The sequence below is a fragment of the Lepidochelys kempii genome, chromosome 5, assembly GCF_965140265.1.
Source record: "Lepidochelys kempii isolate rLepKem1 chromosome 5, rLepKem1.hap2, whole genome shotgun sequence".
Taxonomy (NCBI): Eukaryota; Metazoa; Chordata; order Testudines; family Cheloniidae; genus Lepidochelys; species Lepidochelys kempii.
This window is the reverse complement of record NC_133260.1, coordinates 114,814,376-114,836,850: the sequence shown is the minus strand read 5'-3', so window position 1 is coordinate 114,836,850 and position 22,475 is coordinate 114,814,376. Positions and strand designations below refer to the sequence as shown.

Here is a 22,475-nt window from a genome sequence, read left to right as displayed (position 1 = left end):
TTGTTTCTCAGGCTGCTAGTGGCAACTTCTGCTACTAAGAAACCTCTTCTGTCTGGGGCCAATCTACCCTTCCAGCTGCTTCCTCAGCTAGATGAGCTGATCAGAGCTGTGGTCAAAATCTGTCAGCAGATCATGAACACTTATTTTCACTGAGGTGAATATAGTTGTGTTTTTTTTTTAAAAATATTCAAAAACATGAATCTGATCTTGATTGTATGTAGTTCCACAGAGAGTCAAGGCCATTTTGTGTTGTCTGTTTTCCCTCAGTGTGCATCTGCATGTCTAGGATCCTTTCTCTTATGGCTTCTGGCTCGGTTTTCAGATTTCTTACCCTCTCGGTGTAAATCCATATGGTGGCTTACAAATGTTAGTTGTTAGAAGATGCCTCTGAGGAGGTTTAATGAGCGTCTACAGTCAGATCTCTAACCCAAGTTCTGGTAGTGTGCTTTCAGTAACTTGCTCTTTGCAGTTATGAAAACTAGTTGGAAATATCAAATCCATGTTAATCATGCGCCATGCTGCTTATGGTGAGCAAAAGAGTTTCACTATCCATTTATGCAAGGCTGGGTGAATGGACTCATGAAAACTGTCCAGCCCAAGCATAGTCTTGCAGGGCTTCTGTTACAACTTCTCCATAGAATTGTTGACATGCTGTATATGTAGTGACTACTGTCTTCCCAGTTGGTTTAAAATACCAAGAAGTATGCCTGGCACCGGTTATCCTTCATTCTTTTTACTCTGACGCGATCATCTTATTTCCTTATATTCCTGCCTGCCTGCAGCTCTTTTGCAGCTCTGCTTCTGTGTCGGCTGGACGCTCAAGGATTCAACCCTGTGAAACTCTTAAGCTTGGTTCTGAAGACTGAAGATCCTGATGATTTTGTCTTTCTCTTCGGAGGCCTCCCCCCCAACTTTACAGAGATTTGGGGTTTCTTCCTGCTAACTCTGCTTGTGATATGTGCTCGTGACTGCGTACATTTTCAGCCACACTTATTGTTTCAGTTTTTTTCTAAATAGTCCCATCTCCTCCTAGGAAAATCAAACTCCACTAATGTTCTGTGACTTTTAAACATAAGTGAAGAAATTGTGGTTTCCATAGCAACCAATAATACATAAGCCTCTTTACACCTGTGTAGCAGTTTTGTGTTGCTTTGTCTGCTGTTACATACTATGGTATTTTGTACCACTTAAAGTGCAAATTGCTGACAAAATCCCTTCCACACAGTTTGATTCTATCTGTTTTAGGAAATACCACAATACCCTTAAAAACCATACAGAGTGACACACCTATTACATTTCCTAGCAGCTACTGACAAGACTCTTATTCCCATATGTTGGTTTAGTCTTACAATTAATAGGTGAGTTACAGGTGGGTGAGGTTGTGATGCTGGAGCCTCAGGCCATGTTACTTTGATATTCGTATTAAATAGTATTAAATTGATACTTAAAAGTATAAGTGCATTTGGTGTTTAAACATAGTTTAAACTTCATTAAAACTAGTGAGATGTTACTTCCATTGTTCTCATTTATCCATATCCCATTATGTAGTAGCATTTACATTGTGTATTCCCGTGTAACTAAATAACCCATCAAACGAGAGATTCCTTGTGGAATGCAAATGAAGAGCTTCAACAGAAAATTGCTAAATACAAAGCAAGTTGTCATTGTGTGTAATGAACAGAAATCAAAGACTGATTGTCAAGGTTCCTTCCCCACTCTGAACTCCCGGGTACAGATGTGGGGACCTGCATGAAAGACCCCCTAAGCTTATTCTTACCAGCGTAGGTTAAAAACTTCCTCAAGGTACAAATTTTGCCTTGTCCTTGAACCCTATGCTGCTCATTAGTCCCAATCAGTCAAAGGATGTAGTAATTAAGCAGAGTGCATTAATGATAAGAATTTTCATTTCATACAAGTAGAGTCTTCTAATATTCCCTATTTTTGCCCCCTCTTTTTTCTGCTCTTTCCCCCTTCCCTTGGTGACTTCTCAATCTGTTACCTGTCCGAGCATACCTTTTCTTTCTGATATGACTCTTCCTGGCTTTTGTAGTAGCCAAACTTACTGATATGATGTCAACTATTAGTATTGGCAAAGTTCCTTATACATTTTTCAGTAGCTTGGGAGATTCACAGTACAAACCACTGACACACATTCACTTTTAAATTCCAGTTCCCAGCTGTACTTTGAGATGGTGAAGGCAGTGGGAGTGAGGGTACACATTATTTCAGTATGTCAGTGGGTTGAAGCTAGGCTTTTTTAAAATAAAGTTCCCACCTGTCTCTCTCCTCCCCCATTCAATAGTCTTCCTTTTCCAATATTATGTGTTCAGAGCACATCACAGCTGGCAGCCTCATCCAGTACACCAAGGAGTGAATGAGTAGCGACAAAGAACTGTTGTCATCCCTAGAGATGTTCTTCTGGAATAGTTTTTTTGAGAGATGGACAGGGCTGTGTGGGACTATTACCTTGGTAGCCCATGTGTTGTAGTTCTCCATTTGTAGGAGGTTCTTCATTGATTTAAGTGTACTAATAGAACTAGTTACAGTAATAGTGGCCAAAGCTCGGTAGAATGTTTTTGAAGTCAGTGTTTAGTGCAAACGGCCATGGATTTGAGGACGTGACTCTATAAAAGACAGGTGAACTTGGAGAAAAATCTGTGGGCATGAAGGTTTTCAGTAAGCATACACGATTCTGTGTTACAAATGGAGGAATATTTTTGGTAGCCATAGGTGGTGTGGTTTTTTAAAGTGTAGAAAAGCGTTCTCATTTTGTCAGTTAAAGGGGGAACATCAAAAATGCATAATTAACTTTTTGTGTTGATGCTTAGCCGTGTGTCCCAACTTGGACCTTGAGGATCATTATTTGTTCTCTTCAGTCAGCATGAGACACTTTCTCCTCTAAATCCAAGAGCAGGTGCTATTTTTGCAGCATCACTAGGTCCCGTTAGAATTGAAGACTGGAGCAGGATGTTGCACTTGGCCTCTAATGTGGTTCCCTTTCGCTTTTACTTCCACTGTCTTATGGAAGGGTTATTGAGCTTTGTGAGTGCAGATGGAAGGGTAAAATGCACATGTGGGAAATGAGGGTAATAGCTAAGGGGAGCTTAGCAAGAATTGTTCATATTAGGAGAAATTAACTCTGCTCCAGAATACTCCGATGAAAGACCCTATAAAACATAAAGGCAAGAAAACTGAGATACAGAGGCACAAACTGAGTGTCTCGTTAAAGGTCATGCTGCGTTAGTGGGAGATACGGGAGTAGAACCGAGAGTCCTGGTACACTACTGTAACTGCTAGACATGTAACTGATAGGTCTAAAACTGTGGGAAATAGAAAACTATGTATGATGAGGCAGTTATTCCAAGTTGTGCAAATGAGCGTCTCAGTTTAATCATTGTGTGTGCATGTTGCAGAAATTCACAACTTTTAACACTACAGGTAGTCTCTGCCCAAGGCAGTGTCACTTCAGACAAATAGGAGAACCTGACTTGGCAATGACTAGTGCCTGTTCTTTCAGAGGAAGGTATAAAACATTCCATCTCATACAGGATTTGATAACTTTGCATGAACAAAGTGGGGTTTAAGATGATAGTTGAAACCGTTTATAAGAAACAGGGTAGGAATAAAAATTAGTCATAATCTTGAATAACTCAAAATAGTCTTCTCTGGGAGGTGTGAAGGACTAAAGTAAGTGTGTTGTTTTTTTTTTAAACTTGAGCCTGCTTTTATAGGGTGAAAGGGGTTCCTTGTTGCTGTGTGGAAACATTTGATTATGAACGAAATGGAGAAATTAGTATGAAGCCTGATTAGGATACGAATGACCTATTTCTCCTTACCGGAAGGGTACTTGTTTGCATGAAATACTGGGCAGAGACAGAACATTGCTAAATGTTAGTATAGTGCTTAGCACAGTGGGACCTGAGTCAGCACTCAGAGTCCTCCATACAAACACAAATAACATAACTAAGTGAATTGTTATAAAGAAAGCCAAATCCTTAATTTGAGGATTAATCTGAGATTTGGGATCTGGGAGAGTTGTGAAGGCATTTGCTGGGTTGACCAACAAGGGCACAGTACTAAGATGAATAAGCATGGTGAGGAAGTGTTTGAATAGCATCAACACTATATTCCAGTCATTCTCAAGATTAGTAGACGATCGGTATTACCTATATATTTGTCTTATATTTAAGTTTGTCATGTTTTTAACCTAGTTGCTGTAGAGAGAGGTGTAGGGGAAATGAGGGATGGGGGTGGGATAGGGAGGTAACTTTCTCTATAGAGAGTGAATAAACAATAGTATTTGCACACTATGGTATGAGCAAAAAAAAATCTTGTACAGCCACAATATGGGAGAAATGTAAATTTGTCTGAAGAGCTGGGAGAAGGGTGTTTGGACAAAACTCAGTCTCTAAAGAAGGGATTTTACGGTGTTTAACTGTCGAGGATTTCTGGCTGCTTTTCATTGTTGAGCATAGCTAAGTACAATGGAGAAAGATGAAAGGGTTGGCTCTTTAAAAGCATTGTGTGTTGGACTACCTCTGCTCAAGTTTTTGATTGGAGCAAAGTTCAGGCAGCATTGAGCACGTTTGTAGATCGTTCCACAATGTTGTCTAATTGTGTAATGCTTTCCTCTGGGGGCTGGGAGGAAAAACTCCTTTCTGTGGATAGCTGGTGATCAGTTTCTTTGAAGCAAGCAAGTGAATCACTCTAGAAAATGGGCCATTTTAACTTTCAGTGATAAACTTGTTTTAAGAATGTTTGAGTGAAATAGAGCAATAGAAACTGCAGAGTGTTTTGGCTACTTTTTATTTTTTTTAAATGTCTTTTGGGGTGATTCTATAGAAGCTGATGACTTAAGAGGTACAATAGATATTCATTTTAATCTTAATTCTTAGTGAGTTGACTTTCTTAAATCACATCTTTATTTCCATTTCAGTCATGTTGCTTGACTCAAATTGGACGCTGTTGCTGTTACTTTTTACTGCTAGTTATGTACAATTTTGGGCTGTGCTAGCGGCAATAGGAGTTTAAGGAAATCCCTTATTGTGGTGGTGTTGGCTATTTATTTTCACAAGTGTGAGACACTGTACTTGCATCCTGGTTTGCAGCCAGCACTGAAATTTAGAATTGGCTTTGATTTGTCCACTGGCCAAACACCCTATGTAAAATGGCAGCCCTGTCATGTTGGGGGCACTTCAGTTAGGGTTAAACCTGAAAACTCAAACTTTAGCAATGTTATCGCAGATAATAGTTGTATAAGGCCATCATTTTTAAAAGTGAGCTGTTGGGTGTTCAGCACTCCTCTTCAAAATTAGGCCACAAAACTAAGCTCCAAAATATGGATTTAGAAGCATAACTTCAGGCACCATTTTTTTGAAAATCTCTGCTTTAGAGCTGATTAAAAGTGTTTAGCTGTCTGTTGTGCTATTGTCTGGCAGAGCAATAAGAAAGTGGTGGGTTACGTTTTATATTCCTGTCCTTTCTTCTAAAGAAACTGCAGCAATTCAGCTCTGGGCTCTTATTGTGGGCAGTTAAAGGAAAATACATCTTCAATATGAAGCAAAGGGTAAATAAAGCACAGGAATTAGGATGTGTAAAGAGAACAATACTGAAAATACTAGGACACCATATAAAACCAGTGGTATGCATTCATGAAATACTGTTAACTTCTGGTTCCTTATCTCAAAGGCATATGAGTGCTTAGGAATAGGCAAAAGTAGTAGCATGGTAAAGCTGGAAAAGATCTGAACTCTTTGATTTAAAGAGAAGACTAACAAGGGGGAACAATGATAGGCCTATACAATGCAATAAATGGCATGGTGAAGATGTATCAGGACAAATATCAGTAAAAGCACACTTAAGAAAAGAACAAAAAAAAAAACCCAAGGGACATCAGCTATATAGTTAAGACTGAACATTTAAAACTGACAAAAGGAAATAATTATCTAATCAACCTGTGGAACTCATTGCCATAAGATCATTTAGGTTGAGTTTTTGGTAGGATTTTTAAAAGGACTAGATGTGGATAACTGGACTGTTCATAGTGATGACAAATAAGTTGGGTTTTGTGTGTGTGGTTTTTTTTTTCCTAAAGGCTTCTGGGCATTAGGAAGTGTCTGAAGTTCCTATCATAAGATATTCCATAATTATCCATTGTGGAGTTTCTTGCCTCTTCCTCTGAAGCACCTGACTCTGGCAGTTGTCAAAATGAATTCTGGATTAGGCAATATCCTAATATAGTTGTCATTTTCCTCCCGTTACTTGATCTTGAACAAGGTCTTTGAAGGAGAGAGCAGAAGCTACATGAGGCTATAAACCAAGCCGCAGCTCTCCCATTCCATAAATAAAGGACAAGGTAGAGAATGCTGATTAGAGTGTCTTCAGTATAAAGAGCATACCTCTGCCCCAGTTGGGGACTGAAAATGCTGCAGCTCAAGTTACAGCCTTTTGTGACATCCTTTTATTCCAAAGGTCTTTGCAAGGCCTTCTACCAATGAGAAAAATACGAATTTAATATCTGAAATGTATAAAGCAAGTTGGAAAGCTACATGGAAAAGAGTGTTGAATCTGTTCATCAAAAAAAGTAAAGGGAAAAGCAGTGCTCTTTACTTTGTTTCACCTTTAGCAGAATGTTTAAGGGGAAATAAAAATCAGTATTTCTCTTTCTAAAATGGGAAATGGCGGCTGATTCTTATACTGCTTGAGCGGAAGGACGTTTTTTTAATTCCCCTGTTGTACAGTTACCTCTGTGGAAATAGTTTAGCTTTAAAGCCTCTTGGCAGGGGTCTTTGTAACTCTGAGGTTCTGCTGTACTTCTGAAACACCAGAGTTGCAAACTCACAGGTCAACCACACACCTCATTTGGAACCCAAAATACACCATCAGGCAACAGCGGAGATGGTGGGCGGGGGGTGGGGGAGAATACAGTACTGTTAAATGTAAACTATTAAAGAGAATTTTTTTTATTAAAAACTTTCCAAGGTAAGGGAACAGTTTCTGTGCTTCATTAAATTAAGATGGTTAAAAGGAGCATTTTTCTTCTGCGTAGTAGTTTCAAAGCTATATGAAGGCAATGTTCAGTTGTAAACTTTTAAAAGAGCAACCGTAACCTTTTGTTCAGAGTTAAGAACAACCTCCGTTCTTGAGGTGTTTGTAACTCAGCTTCTGCTGTATAGCAGGTCCAAAAATGTCATGGATACTTACTGATATTCTCCAAAACATCACTTTTTGCAGAATTTCAGAACTTGAAATTTTTTAGCTACTTTTTTTTAATAGTCAGAAACTGGAATTTTATCTTGTAATTTCATCCACTGTTTTCCTTGTGCATTTTATTATCTGGTGGTACTTTGTAATTTCTCAAATAATTCACATGTTTAAATATATCTACTGTGTGTATCAGAGTAACAGCCGTGTTAGTCTGTCTTTGCAAAAAGAAAAGGAGTACTTGTGGCACCTTGATGCATCCGATGAAGTGAGCTGTAGCTCACGAAAGCTCATGCTCAAATAAATTGGTTAGTCTCTAAGGTGCCACAAGTACTCCTTTTCTTTCTACTGTGTGTAGTTTCCCTTCATAAATATGTCTTACCATCAAACCATATTTTGTGAAATGTATATTGCAGCTATCGCCTACAGAATCATGCCTAAGGATTCATTCAGACGCAGTGTTGTGTCTTTTTTAATCCTTTCGTGTGCAGGTGCACCCAAAAATTTCTCTTGGGCATAACTTCCTTGGGAAAATAGTCTGTATTCTCACTTTATTTAAGAGTGGTATTTACAAGTGTGCATTTGTCACTTTATAATGTATGAATGCAGAGTACCTTAAGTCTGTGTCTCCGGAAATGTGGTTTTTTTGTTTTTTTTTAAATAATCTAAAATTGACTTTCCAATGGCTTCCTGAAAAGGATATGGGTTTAGCAGTTAAAAGAGTAGACTTAATATTGTCTTGACCCCATAGGGAGTAAATTGGTATTAGTCAAATGATAGTCTCACGTGGGGGATTCTTCGGTCGTATTCTACATTTTTACTTACTAACTTTTAAGGATACTTTCTATAGCATCATATTAACTTCCAAAAACATTGTTTTTAGAGGTCCTCCTAAGAGGCCTTTTTCAGTAAAACATTATTATAATAAACCCATATCTAGAATGTAACCTTTTAACATCTGTATCCTAAAGGTAGTAGATTTGTGCACATTTTTTAAAACACTTTGGTCAAGCTACTGTTTAATCTCCTGCTTGATGTCAAATGACCTGGTATCCAGGCTGTTTCTTTCAGATCTGTCCACAGTCTTCAGCATCATTAACCCTGAGGCGGAACCAATGTCTGCAGATCCGACTAAGAGTTGACAGGGCTGCTCTTAGCTGGTTAAACTCCTTTATGTCTGAAGAGCTGTTCCCCTGAGGACACTCATAGGAGTTCCAGTTTGTTAAGCAAGAGTGAAGACCCTTCATAAGCATTGTAAAGGCATTATTGAGGGAATTCTGGTGCTGGTGCACCAGCTCACTAGCTACTCACCTTTTATATTTCCATTTTTTTTACCAACCTCAAAGATGGAATGGACAGCCTTACCCAATGCCTAATGGGGTTTAAGGCACGGTTGAGGGGCTAGATGTAAATCTTCTCAGACAAGACAGAATGCTTATCTTGTGGGGTTAACATTTTGAAGAAACGACAATTTTATCCGAATCCCAGACTAATGGAATCTTATTTCTAAGTCTCGTAACCAGGAGGGCTGCTTCTTGACTCCCATCTTCCTCACTTTCTTCTGTATGGTAAATGAAAAACATTTTAGCTGCTTGTGCTAATCTTTTCCCTGTATAAAGGGGAAGAGGCGGCTGGCAGAGTGATACTAGTGAGGGCTGTTTGGTTAGGAATTTGCTTCCCTCCTTGATAGTATTTGTAAAGACATTTAGGTCCTGTAATCAATCTCCTCTTAATTCGGTGAGAGAAGGCCAAGGGATTTGAGTGGTTATGTACTGAGTGTGGTCACAGGAAATTGTCTTGGGGCTAGAAATTAGTTGTGGCAGGTTAGATACTCCTTTTCCTTTTTTCCAGGACTAGATGTGTGTCTAATCTCTTATGGGGGGGCAGGGGGAGCAAATTCTAAAGGACTTCGTTGATTTGGTGCCTCAACCCCATTGGCTTGTACTTTGGTTTCATTAGTTTCCACTTTGGTTTTCAACAAAGCTGACATCAGAATCTGGGTCAGTGAGTTATGTAGAATTTTTTTTTTCTTGTGAATTCCTGAGGAATTGTAGTTTACCTAGGTACAGTGCTTCTCGTTTTCCCACTGAGAGAAGACAAGGTTTTTTTTTTTCCAGCATTCTGACTTCTTTACCCTACAAGGGGGGAGACCCCTGTAACAAGATGAAGATGGGTAACTTGTCTGCATTGCTGACCCACTGAGCATAGGTCTGTCTTGGAACTTGGAATACTCAAGTCCCAGTAATAACAGGTATTCAGTTTGTCCCTTCTAAAATAATTAAATTTGGTTACAGTTGGAGTCTGTGGCACCTGTGACTCAAGACTCCTGTGAATTCTCTGCTTTATCTCTCTTGTGGCCCTATGCGTCTCTTGCTGGTAACTTCTTGCATATTTTTGTTCCAATTGCTTCATTCTTGGTTTTTTTCAGAATCAGGGCTTGAAAAATTATTCACCTGTGGCAAGTAAGAAGCTTTACTGTGTGAATGCCGGTGCCTTCTGCAAAACCTAAACTTCTGCATCTTAAACTGAGCTTAACAGATGTAAGCACTATAAAGAATACTCTTGCAAAGGTGACCTACTAAATGTGAATAGTGTGTGTAACCGGTATGGTGCTGCCCTGAGTTTGCAGACAACTCTAATGTGTCTTCTGCTGCTCATAGCTTTTGCAAGCTCCAGGGGAGAATGAAAATGTTTTGCTCAGTTTTCACTGCTGCTACTGGGAACTGTGTGGTGGGGGAGGGGGAAGCCAGTGAAACTGACAAGGTTTGCAGCCATTTCACTCTGGCTCCTCAGGAAATGTCTGAGGAGCAGCTGAAGCTGGCCCTTGAGCTATTCACTGAGGGAGGACCTGAAACCAGAGTTTGGGAGAGAGGAAGAACACCAGAGTACTCTAGGAAGATGAGTTGATGTACAGAATTTGGGTAGCCTTTACAAAATGGAAGGATGACCTATAGTCTGTCGGGGGTAGGGTGGAGGAGAATTTAGATTTTTGGCATAATTTGGCTGTGGTCAGAGGTTTAAGTTCTATTTACATGGTACTTGTCCATGTTAACAAACATCTTACTTATGGCCTGGAAGAGTCTTCCAGAACCACCTCTATGGTGGATCAAATCCTGTATTTCCACATATAAAGTCACCAGTCTTCTCCCTAATAGCATTCACAGGACAGTTTACAAGTATGGTAGCCACCTTATTAGCTGAAGGGGAAATGGATTCAGTGGAAAAGACAGTGGTTTGTTCTTGCTTGCATGTATGCATACATACATATCTCTTTTTATGAAGTATTACATGTTCGGTATATGCAGTGGTGTTGTAGCCATGTTGGTCGCAGGATATCCGAGACACAAGGGGAGTGAGGTAATATCTTCCATTGGACTGACTTCTGTTGGTGAGAGAGACAAGCTTGAAGAGACGGAGCTCTTCAAGTCACAGAAGTTGGTCCAATAAAATATTACTTCACCCATAGGCGCCGACTCTGTGGGTGTGCTGGGGCTGGAACATCCACAGGGAAAAATTAGTGGGTGCTCAGCACCCACCAGCACTAGTCAGCTGTTTACGGGGCCTGTGGGGGCCCCGCGGACTCCATCAGCTGATCAGTGGGGCTGTTGGGGGGGCTGATCAGCTGTTTCTGGCTCTGAGCTGCTGCATTGATCAACATGGCCAAAACAGCTCTTTCCGGCAGGGCTGTTTAGCTGGTTTTTGGCCACCAGGAGGAGACGGGGACTCTCCTCCTGGGGCAGGGTCTGAGTGACACCCCCCCATCACCGGTGCTGCCCTACCTCCTTTTCTTACCTACTTCTTGTGGGCAGCAGGCTCTGCAGCTGAGCAGCTCCCAGCCTCCTTTCAACTTCTTGTCCAGCTAAAGGCGGCGGCAGCAGCAGCAGCTAAGTGTATTTGAAAGGGGGGCTTGGGGTGAGGGTGGCTGGGGATTGGGACTGAAACCCCTTCCCAGGTGGCTGTGCTGAGAGCCGGCACCTGGCTGCTGGCGGGTTGGCTGTCTGCATGGGGGGCGCACCAGCTGCTGCCCAGTTCTCTGCTTCTGGCAGGGGGCTCAGTCAGAGGCGTCTCCAAAAACATCCCCTGGACCCCCACAGCACAGAGACTGAGAGTACCAACCCCCACTGGGTAGCTGGACTGGGATGGGCATGGGAGGGGGGATGACATCTCCTGGGCTCCTGTGGGGTGCAGTGGCCCCCTACTTGCCCTCCCTGCCTGGGCAGAGATGCCTGCCTTTCGGAGACAGTGGTCATGTCCATGCAGTGCACTTGGGCCTCCTCCCTGGCATCTGGGTGACTGCCTCTTGGGGATGGGGGAAAGTCAAGCTATCAGGGGAAACCTTCCTAATAGTGCAATCTCTGCCTTGGGGTGTGGATGGAATAGTCTCCCAAGGGAAGGGCTAGTGTGTGACCCCTGGGGTACAACCTGGGCTGGAAAGAGCTATCTCCTGTTTTATATGTTTAGTCCATGTGCTCTGGCAAACACAAGTCCAAGCATCATGGTGGCGGGGAGGGGAGGTGTATTGCTAAGTCCCAAGGTTGAGTAATTCTCTGGTGATGGTCATTGAATTGCTAATTGTCATTTACTTACTGCACAATGACTGGTGATGGTTGTGTAACATCCACCCAGCCATTTGGTGAAGTGCCTTGTTGTTTCTGGGGAGTTGCCTTCTGCTACTCCCAAATTTTGCAGCATATTTCGTTAACTCCATACACCACAATCTCATAACTTTATACACTTTAATGATGTACATATTTTGACAGAACAGTGGGTTTCAGCAAATCATAACCTTTCCCATGATACCTTACATGACATGCTTTGTATGAAATATAAAGAATATATACAAATGATGATGAATATGGGGTTACAGAGCACAGCACGCCACTCCCCTGAGGTATAGAGCAGTGGCTCTCAAACTTTTGTACTTGTGACCTCTTTCACGTAGCAAGCCTCTGAGTGCGACTCTCCTCCCCTCCCCCCCCTCCCCCAAATTAAAAACACTTTTTATATATTTAACACCATTATAAATGCTGGAGGTGAAGCGGGGTTTGGGGTGGTACTTGACAGCTCGCGACCCCTCAATGTAATAACCTCGCGACCCCTTGAGGGGTCCTGAACCCCTGGTATAGTGTGTCACAGCTAGAAACTCCAAGACTTGGGACTTTTAAAAGGAGACTGGACAAAACATGCAGTAAGGATCAGCCCTGCATTGGCAGGGAGATGGATTGAGCCAGGATGATCACAGAGGGCTTTTCCCCCTGTAACTTCTATAATTCCATCCCACTCTCTTGGGAGTACAAATTCTGGTACTAATGACTTGGTGCCTGGATCCCATATTGCCTTGCGGTGGGATTGGGAATTAGTGCCCGGACATGCAACTCCTCCTATTGGACCAGTGTAGAGCCTGCTGTTAGTACAGCTGTTTGCAGGTGCCCTTGTGTTTAGCTGAATCCTTGGGCTCAGTCCCTGAGTGTATCCCCACTAAACTGAGAGCTAAAGTGACCCTGGGATCCACACAGCAGGATGATAGTGTGCTTGTCCTGTGAATTTTTGGCATGCACCCGTGGCTATATTTATCTCATTGTGCTGGTAGTGCTACTTCCTTGGTGTAATGATGACTTCTGCTAAGATGAATCCTGAAACTAGTGCCCTGTCAACTTTTATTGGGGAGAGAGACCAGAAGCTTTTGAGCTTTCAGAGTTCTTCTTCCTGAAGAAGAGTTCTGTGACAGCTCAAAAGCTTGTTGTCTCTCTCACCAACAGAAGCTGGTCCAATAAAAGATATTACCTCCCCCACCTTTTTTCTCTAATGTGAATAGCCTCCCTCCAAAACTGGCAGAGGTGCTCGGAGGAGGGGGCGGAGAGGAGTGAGCAGTGGGCAGGCGGGGGAAGGGACGGAGCGAGCGGTGGGGCCTTGGGAGGGCACCCACTGGCAAAACCAAAAGTCGGCACCTATGACCTCACCCACCTGTCCATGTTCAGAAGCCAATGTCTAGGCTGAGACGGTTAGATGAGTAAGAACAGAAGACTTTGCTTACTCTGTAAATTTCTGCAATGACACTAAGTAATCTAGAATTATAAAGAGGAGACAGTTCTTTAAGGTCTGTTCATCTCCCCCCCGCCTCATCATGCTTTTAAAATCCAAGGAAAAATCCAGTTGAAGGAAGCCTGTTGATAGTTTATTTGGGTTAGAAAAATCTTGGAAGCAAGTGACTGTTCATGTTGGCTACAAGTTCAAACAAGAGGTTCAGATTATTGAATGATTCATTGCAGAAAGCCAACTTCATAGCGGGTGGGGGGATATCTCACTTCCATGCACCTTAGCTTCGGTGATCCCACAAACTTGTCTGCTTACACAGCCTTGTAGTTCTTGTGCAGGCCAAATTCCTATTCACAGTCTGTCCTTTCCTCTCTAATAAGGAAAAGGTGCACAACTTGAGTCCTTGAGTTGTTTGACTCTGAAGAATAGCCAAAGGCAAAATTTTTCATCGCTGTCTTTAAACTTTGGTAGGTGAAAGAGAATGTTTTATCCCATTCACATCGCTTGCAGTGGGTTTCAGTCTGTTGGTTTAAAGTTCAGACCATGTCATTTGATCACATTTAACTTCCGGATGCTTCCTTGTTTTTGGGAATTAAGCAGTTCCAGTAGCTGAGCCCACACGTCTCCATGCAGATATGAAGAACTAAAAAAAAAATAATATTCAGTATGTTTGAAGTAAGCTAGAATCTCCCTTCTTGAAGTTCAGCGTGTCTGTTCTACATTCTCATATGGTCTCATTTCTCTCCTGCATTGTGGGAATATTCAGCTTTGTTGTACTGTTATTTAGGATGAAGGGCTATTGAGCTGCGTAAATATGTATAGGAAGGTTGTTAAGCAGTTTTTATCCTCATGTTCCCTCAGAAATAGGCTGTTCAGACCAACAATTATTTTAAACAATTGATACCATAATATCCCAGAGTGAAGTTCAGGTTTATAGATTGCTGATGTCACCTATTAGTTCTATTCCTTGGTCTTTCTGTGTTTTGTATTCATGGTTTCTGGATGGCATCTGGGTAACAACTTGATTTTTATTATATCCAATCTGGGTTTCCCACCTTCATGCTTTATTTTGCTAGTATTTAAGGAATTCTTTGTGCTTTTTCTACTTTTAACTTTGTTCTTGAGCAGTTAGAGTATTTCATTTGATTCTCATGCACTGGGCTTTAGAAATGCCAGCTACGTTTGTCTTCCGATGCCAAGGATTCTTATCCACTTCTAAAGCTTACTACATGGACATATGGAAACATTTATTGGTATCCCTCTTCACTGTTCCCTGCAGATGCTTGCCTTAGGGATTATAAATCCTTTTCTTCCTCCTTTCCTTTTGCTGGTGTGGCCTTAACTATTTTGCATATTTCCCTGCTACTGTTACATAGAACGTTGCAAACAGCAATGTTAGTATTGCGCTACTTAGCACAATTCATGTTTTGAGTGTCCCATAGCACTTGTGGGTTTTTCCTAATTCTGTAGGTGGAGAACTCCCAATATCTCAAATGTTTCTTTCCTTTACGATGTTTCCTTTTGTTCAGGTTTCCTCTTTTTTTCCAAGAACCTCCTTGTTACCTTGCTGATTTCTGTTTGGCTAAAAAGTTTAGCCAAAACAATCATTGCTTGCCCTCTATGATCAACCTCTCCACAGCATCCCACATTACTGTGTGTAAATTTCAAACTTGTCCTTTGTTTTAAGACTCCCAGAAGCACTCAGCTGCTAACCTAAGCACAATCCCTACCCTTCCACCTTTTACACTGGTAGTCTGCTGTCTCCATTTTCTTCTAAGCTCGTACCTGGAATGCTCTATCTAGCCACCACCTTTACCCCATTCAGATCTTCCTAAAACTCAATCTATGCAGCAAAACCTACAAATGAAGAAAAAAAAAAAAGATTTTGTTTGCAACATGCACATACTGACAGCATTTTTTACCTTTTCCCTACCTTTGTGTCCTTCTTGTTTGTGCTTGTGTAATGCCTTGATTTTAAGGGGCCCAAATACTTTCGAGATTTTTGTTTATTGACGTGGTGAGCACATGTGGGTGTCAATAAAAACACATACTTACCTCTTTTTTTCTACAGGCTATCCTCATACACAGATTGTAAATTTCCCTCATTGTATAGTTGGGGTTGGGGGCGGGGCGGGGAATAAGGACATTCTACCTTGGGTCCCGAAGAAACAACCATAAAGATCCTGGACATGAGGCACGTAGCCCAGTAAAACTTACAAGAGCTGTTTCCTATATTACTCTGCCTCACTGGAATTGGTGGATACCAAAACCATAGGCTGCTGCTCAGTTATGATTTTGATACTCTTCCCTTAAATAAGTTCCTAGCAAACCTCCCATTGAGCATGATTGATAACCTAGGGCTACCTACCTTTTATATTGCTATAGTTGTCATATCTGCCATCCACATACTTGATAAGATGTGAGAGATAATTCTGTCTGCTTAGCACAAGTGGGTCACTTCCTCCCAGGCAGGTTTGCTGGTGCATGGAGAATAATTGGACCGTGCCTATCTTGGGAGGTCCTTCCTTTTAAAGGAATTGCGCACTCCTCCACCCCCCACCCACCCCCGATTTTCTTGGTCTTTCCTTCACTACCAGCCCTTGTTTCCATGACTTGAGGGTCAAGGCTCCTGGTTCTGAGAGATTCCTTGCCCTGTTCCTATATGCCTGTATCCGCAAAGAATCTTTTTAAAGAACCCTTCCCATAGTATTCCTTGCATAGGCTGAATTCCCATCCCATTTCCCTAATGGGTTTCATAGACCGGCACAAACAAATGCGTGCATCTGCAATATCACAAAGGACCCAGGATTTAGAACACCATTAAATATTTTTGCTTCGATTTCTGTGCTTTGAAGGATTAGAATTACCAGTATTTGTGTCTTTCCTGATTTGTCTTCATTTGAGTATTGATGTGAAGGGCTCCTTTCTTTTTAATAATGTCCTCGAAGACTGATTTACAAAGGAAGAGCACAAGACAAAGTTGTACTTTTAACAAACATGTGGCAGCTTGATGAAAATCTAGTGCTAGGCACTTTGCTCTACTTTGCTAGTACACTTTATTTATTTATTTATTTTAAAGTCCTAGCAAAGGGCATGCCACCAGATCTTGTGCCCATGCTAGTAAACTTTCACGGCCATATTTTGCCTTTAGACTACCACCAGAGTTGGCAATGGTGGTAGTCTAAAATGAGTCAGAAGGGAAGAGATGCTGTCCATCTGGGCTTAAACTGTAGTAAGGACCTGGTGTGTGTTTGTTTTTTTGGTTTTTTTTAATGTACCTTTTTATTTTATTTTATCCAAATTGAAAATAAGTGCCCCATACTCAGGCTCTGATCACTTTGCCAGTCACTTTATATTATAAAACAAAACGCAGTGCAGTCATGTCCTCTTCTCCTACCCAGTATAACATTAGCCAAAAGGGGATATTTACCCTGTTTATGCCTCCATTCCCCGTATCTCTCTTCAGAGGCCAGATGGAACAAATGGGCCCTACAATGTATCCTGAAGGTCAGGAAATCTGGGTTATTTAAGACTGAGTGGGTCAGTTTTCAGATCTCCTGGGTCATTATGGAGAGCACCCTACCAGCTACCCATGATCTCTGTCAAGGCAGAATCCAGTGTAGTCTTGGCTGGCTAATGTTGTGGTAGCGTATCACTGAGTGAGTGAGAGGCGCGCTTTCAGGTAGGCTGGTCTCGGACCATTTTGGATTTTATAAGTCAAAAATCCAATATCTAAATGTGCATCCAGAGGAGCAGTGTTTAACTAGTACAGGTGTTACATATTGATAGGATGCCCTATTTCAGCACAGATATTAAAATCTGTATTCAAAAGAAAAGATGTACCTATCTGTCTGGGGTAAGTTGTAAAATACCCTTTTGACCATTGCTCCGACATGATGTAGAGTTGGCTTTTGGTCTAGCCAGACTGCTCCCAAGCTTGTAAATTCATATTATTAATGGTGGTTGAATATCCTAACTCCTATGGACTGACATCTTTGCCATCTCTTCTGGTTGCATGTCTCATTCTACTGGCATCACCTGGATTGAGTTTCAGCCAAGTCCTTAATATTAGATACTGTTTTTGAAGGCTCTCAAAGGTTTTGTTTAATGGAACTGATTAAAGGGTGGATTTGAATCAAAGTACAGTAATTCACCAATTTTAATTATGGTTTAAATCTTAACAGAAAATCTTGATTTTAATCTTTTATATTTGTACTTTTTATTTTCTGTAAAGGGAGAGGTTATACCAGCTATTTGAGAATAATTTGGTACTCCCTTTTTGTGAATCAAGATGACACACTATATCTATATGTACTTTATTTAAACAGTTATAGCTAATCATTCATCTTCTTAATTTTTACATTATCCTTCTTATGTTAAAAATAGGGATACATTTCTTATTTAATTATTTTTTGTGACCCCCATCAGGCTATATTTGGATGGAAATTGGAATTCCATTAAAAATGCACACACACACTTCAAAATTGTTTCAGTAAAATAGCTACGTGAAATGTGCTGGATACATTAAAAAAAAAGTTGATCAAAATATGTTTGTATTTTAAAACAGTGATTTCTTTTTAATTTAATACAAGTGAATTGTACTGATTCCTTCTGGTCATTGTGTGCTTTAGGACTTTAGAACTAAAAGGTCTCAACCTGTCAGATCTAATTTTTTATTCATAAATTGGGAGAGAAACTTTCCTGCTTTTTCAACTTTCAGTTGCTTTCTCAGCTTTGAATGAACTAGTCATTGAACTGAACTAGCTGAATAAACTGAAATTGAAGAAAATATTCTCTCTGCACCTGCAGATGAGGCTATTACTGTTGAAAGTTGTGTTAGCACTTCAACAAACTCTGGTTCCTGGTATTTAGCTAGTGACTTTGACCACTTATCTAGTTATCTGACATTTGTCTTTAAACCATTGGCAACAAATTGGACTGCATGACTATTCTATATTAATTTAACTTAAATGAATTAAATAGGTTACAGTAAACTTGTGCCTTTAGCATAGGGGATCATAATTTCAAATTTAATTTAAAATAGGTTTATTTAAAATAAACCTGACTGTGGTATATTTAAAAAAAAAATCCACCCTTCCTGATTATGAATAGCTTAGGGGAGACATAGAAGATAGTGTTTGTTCCTTTTGCATAGTCTGCATTACTGGTTTTCCCCTGATCAGTTAGTTTCTGCGGGTCTCTTACACAGCAGTCGGGGAGAGAAGATATTTTAGAAGATGATAGAAAACCAAAGACCTTTCCCAAAGGGAATCTGGGGGCTGGAGTAAAACTTGAAAGAAATTTTATTAAAGAAATGGTTAGTCTAGTCAGTTTCAAAATGGGAGTTAACATTTCTAATTATGCAAAAAGAAAAGGAGTACTTGTGGCACCTTAGAGACTAACAAATTTATCTGAGCATAAGCTTTCATGAGCTACAGCTCACCTCATCGGATGCATTCAGTGGAAAATACAGCGGGAGATTTATATATAGAGAGAACATGAAACAGTGGGTGTTACCATACACACTGTAAGGAGAGTGATCACTTAAGGTGAGCTATTACCAGCAGGAGAGCGGGGGGGGGGGGGGGGGGGGAAGAACCTCTTGTAGCGATGATCGAGGTGGGCCATTTCCAGCAGTTGACAAGAACGTCTGAGGATAAATGGGGGGTGGGGAATAAACAAGGGGAAATAGTTTTACTTTGTGTAATGACTCATCCACTCCCAGTCTCTATTCAAGCCTAAGTTAATTGTATCCAGTTTGCAAATTAATTCCAATTCAGCAGTCTCTCATTGGAGTCTGTTTTGGAAGTTTTTTTGTTGAAGAATTGCAACTTTTAGGTCTGTAATCGAGTGACCAAAGAAATTGAAGTGTTCTCCAACTGGTTTTTGAATATTATAATTCTTGACATCTGATTTGTGTCCATTTATTCTTTTACGTAGAGACTGTCCAGTTTGACCAATGTACATGGCAGAGGGGCATTGCTGGCACATGATGGCATATATCACATTGGTAGATGTAAAAAGAAAAGGAGTACTTGTGGGACCATAGAGAGGAACAAACTTATTTGAGCATAAGCTTTCGTGAGCTACAGCTCACTTCATTGAATGCATCCGATGGAGTGAGCTGTAGCTCACGAAAGCTTATGCTCAAATAAATTTGTTCCTATCTATGGTGCCACAAGTACTCCCTTTTTCTTTTTCTGAAAGCAACTAACACAGTTGCTACTCTGAAACTTTTCTAATTATGTTGTTGATATGGAAGAGCTGAGAGGAAATCATTAGTCAATAAAATGTAACTAAAAGCTATTTCTCTAACCAGAATTTAATAGAGTTTTAAAAACACATTAAAGTCGGTGGCTTTGCAAAGGCTAATCTTGATTTATTCTTCCAGGAAACTTGAGATTTGGAGCGGTCTGTGTAATAGCGTTGGTGGTAACGAGTGAAATTTGTAAAACAGGTGGCAGAGCAAAATCTGTCTTTGAGAAACTGTTTCGGTAATTCAATTATTGGCTAGCATAAAGGATTGCCCAGTGATAGTCATGTGAGACTCCTATGTAATGCATCTCTGCCATCAAAGAAAGCATGTGTTAAGCAAACTAGTCTGAAGAGGGACCACTTGAAATGTGTAACTTTTTTCTATTGTCAAAGTAAAACTCTTTGCATGTGAAGTCATCTTTAGAAGTGATGAGATCCTAAAGTTTCTTGCTTCTGTGACTCAACTGTGTAAACTTAGTGAGCTTTTTAGAACTTCAGGGCAGCGGAACACAAGCTATTGTAAATCAGGATATGACATGACACAACTATGTCCTTCAAGACTACTTGATCAGATTTGTCTGGACCAACTGGAGCATGTATGCTGAGAATTACGTTGAGCATTTCTTGTGCATGTGACTATTCTTTTAACTTGCCCTTCAGTCTGCAAATGGGTCATTGTAGGGTAGGATTTACAGCATGGTAGATTGAATTATGTAGTATCCTCTTTGGATTGAGAAGACTAGAGACAGTGTCTCAAATGGTCTCTTCAAAGATTTATTAAACCTGTAATTGATATGAAGATACAGGTATTGCTTCTAAATTGGAACACTAAATATTTACTACTGGTACAACTCAGACTATGAGCTTTAAGTTATACCTGAAATAAAGGAAAATCAGAATTCCTCTGTCATGGGTTACTTAAAAAATTAAGTAGCCTTGTGTTCTAAATTTTGTGCAGAAAACAACCTTCCAAAAGCTGAATTGCTTATGGCTGTGGCTGGGTTAAACAATCTTTGGATGTATGTATGCTGTTAACAAATATGAATAGAGTAAAGAAGTTGGGCTAGATTAGCACAGCCAAAGTTGTGGCAAAGAGACAGCAGTCTCCTACTTTGGTTTAATGCCAATATTGTGGCTGTATTTAATATCTGGGCAAGTAGTAATACGTTATAAATGGTCCATTACCTATGTCTGTGGCTTCCTAGCATTGCTAATTTCAACTCCTGCTGGGTTTTGCAATTTGCATATTTTAAAAAATTCAGTTATGCTTGGGGACAATAATACTCTCTAACATTCCTATTTACTGGTCCAATTATTCCAGTTGAAAAATGCTGACGGGCTCTGCTGCTGCTTTCCCTAAAAAGAAAAGGAGTACTTGTGGCACCTTAGAGACTAACCAATTTATTTGAGCATGCATTCGATGAAGTGAGCTGTAGCTCACGAAAGCTTATGCTCAAATAAATTGGTTAGTCTCTAAGGTGCCACAAGTACTCCTTTTCTTTTTGCGGATACAGACTAACACAGCTGCTACTCGGAAACCTGCTTTATCTATGTATACTAACCGTTTCAATAGGGCTATTATAAGTAAATCCACGCTGAACTGAAGCAGCAAAGCTTCTGTATGTAATTTTAACTAACTTTTTTAATGTGAAGTTCCAGGGTTAAGAATAGACTAGATTCTAGCGGAGCACGGTGTTGGCTTGTCTTGTGACTTTCATGGGTGGGATGGATGTGTAAATGGAGCTTTTTTTTAAAAAAAATAAAGAGTACATGACCACCGTAACTTCTAATTGAGACTAGATTCATTTGTGTTTCCCTCCTTCTCCCTTCCTTGTTACAGAATTTTAAAAAAATCGTGTGGTGGTGTGGTTCCTTTTAGACATGGTGTGGTTTTAAGGTAGTTTCCAGGCTAGGTGCAGAGGTAACTAGTTTGTACTACCTTTAAATTAGGCTGTTTTTGTTTCTAAAAACACAATTCATGTAAGAAAAAAAATGTTTTAACAAAGTTTGGAAAGATTAGATTGGAATTGCCTCAAATTCAATTAAACCACACTGCATGGACGTGCTTGGAATATAAATACAATTACTGTAAATTTGTACAAACTGATTTGTTGCATTATCTTGCTAATCTAACATACGGTACTTTTTGTGTCCATATTGCAGACGGCAACTCCAAACTAACATGGCAGTCAGACTGTGTGATGTGGCTTCTCTGCTTAGAAGTGGTTCGTGGGCAGCAGAGCCTTGGACTGGGGTCTGTGGGATTTTTCTTAAATTCTGTAGGCTACTTTTTAACATGTTAAAATAGTGCTGAGGCCATACCAAACACTTAAATCTCTACTGTATATTCTTTCATGTTTCAATATAGTTTGTAGGCTGTATCTCTATTTTGTCAGGGCCCAGAACAGTGTATTATGATAACTCTTCTTTTTAACATGGTGATCTGTAGAAATTTAAACCGCACTGAATTTCTTTCTAATTACAAATAGCTTTTTTGTACAGATTTAAAATATCCAGTGAATAACTGAAGAGTAGAATTGTAGTAAAACTGTTTTGGTATGGTCTGAATACTAAATTACAGTAATCTTTAAAACCTGTACACTGTGTATTTTTTTGGTTACTAATTTTTTTAAAGTTATTTACAATTCCTACTCTAAAAGTTGTTTTAAAATTGTAAATTACCTTTAAAACTATTTTTTCTGGCTGGAAAAAATACTTAGTAACTGCTCAAAGACTTGCTTGATATTCTGTGAACACTTGTTGAACCTATCAATGGAATATGCGTTATTTGTAAAATATAACATATTAGTATCACTTGATTCAGAGCAGATGGTCCTATAGCTGAGAAATGCTGTAATTTCAGTGTATCCAGGCTACTGCAGCTGTTCACTTGAATGTTGGCTTAGGATCTCATTCTTGCCTGCTGAACATAAAAATAAAAAGTGCAATTAAGTGAGGATTGTTTGTTTGTCCTTGCTAAT

The 22,475-nt window shown here is 40.2% G+C and overlaps 1 protein-coding gene across 17 annotated transcripts in view; it reads left to right on the top strand.

Moving 5' to 3' along the window:
- ELAVL2 (ELAV like RNA binding protein 2) overlaps positions 1 to 22,475 on the top strand; it is a 161,473-nt gene that overhangs the window by 71,766 nt on the left and 67,232 nt on the right. For 8 of the 17 annotated variants that reach the window (XM_073345519.1, XM_073345517.1, XM_073345520.1 and 5 more), the window contains exon 2: positions 21,658 to 21,748. The exons of 3 other annotated variants lie outside the window; for them this stretch is intronic. In XM_073345519.1, coding sequence (XP_073201620.1) covers positions 21,677 to 21,748 — 72 coding nt within the window. In that variant the 5' untranslated portion in view covers positions 21,658 to 21,676. Of the gene's footprint in view, positions 1 to 135; positions 155 to 21,657; positions 21,774 to 22,475 lie in introns of those variants that run through there. 6 more of the 17 variants (XM_073345521.1, XM_073345523.1, XM_073345522.1 and 3 more) reach the window with 3 other exon arrangements.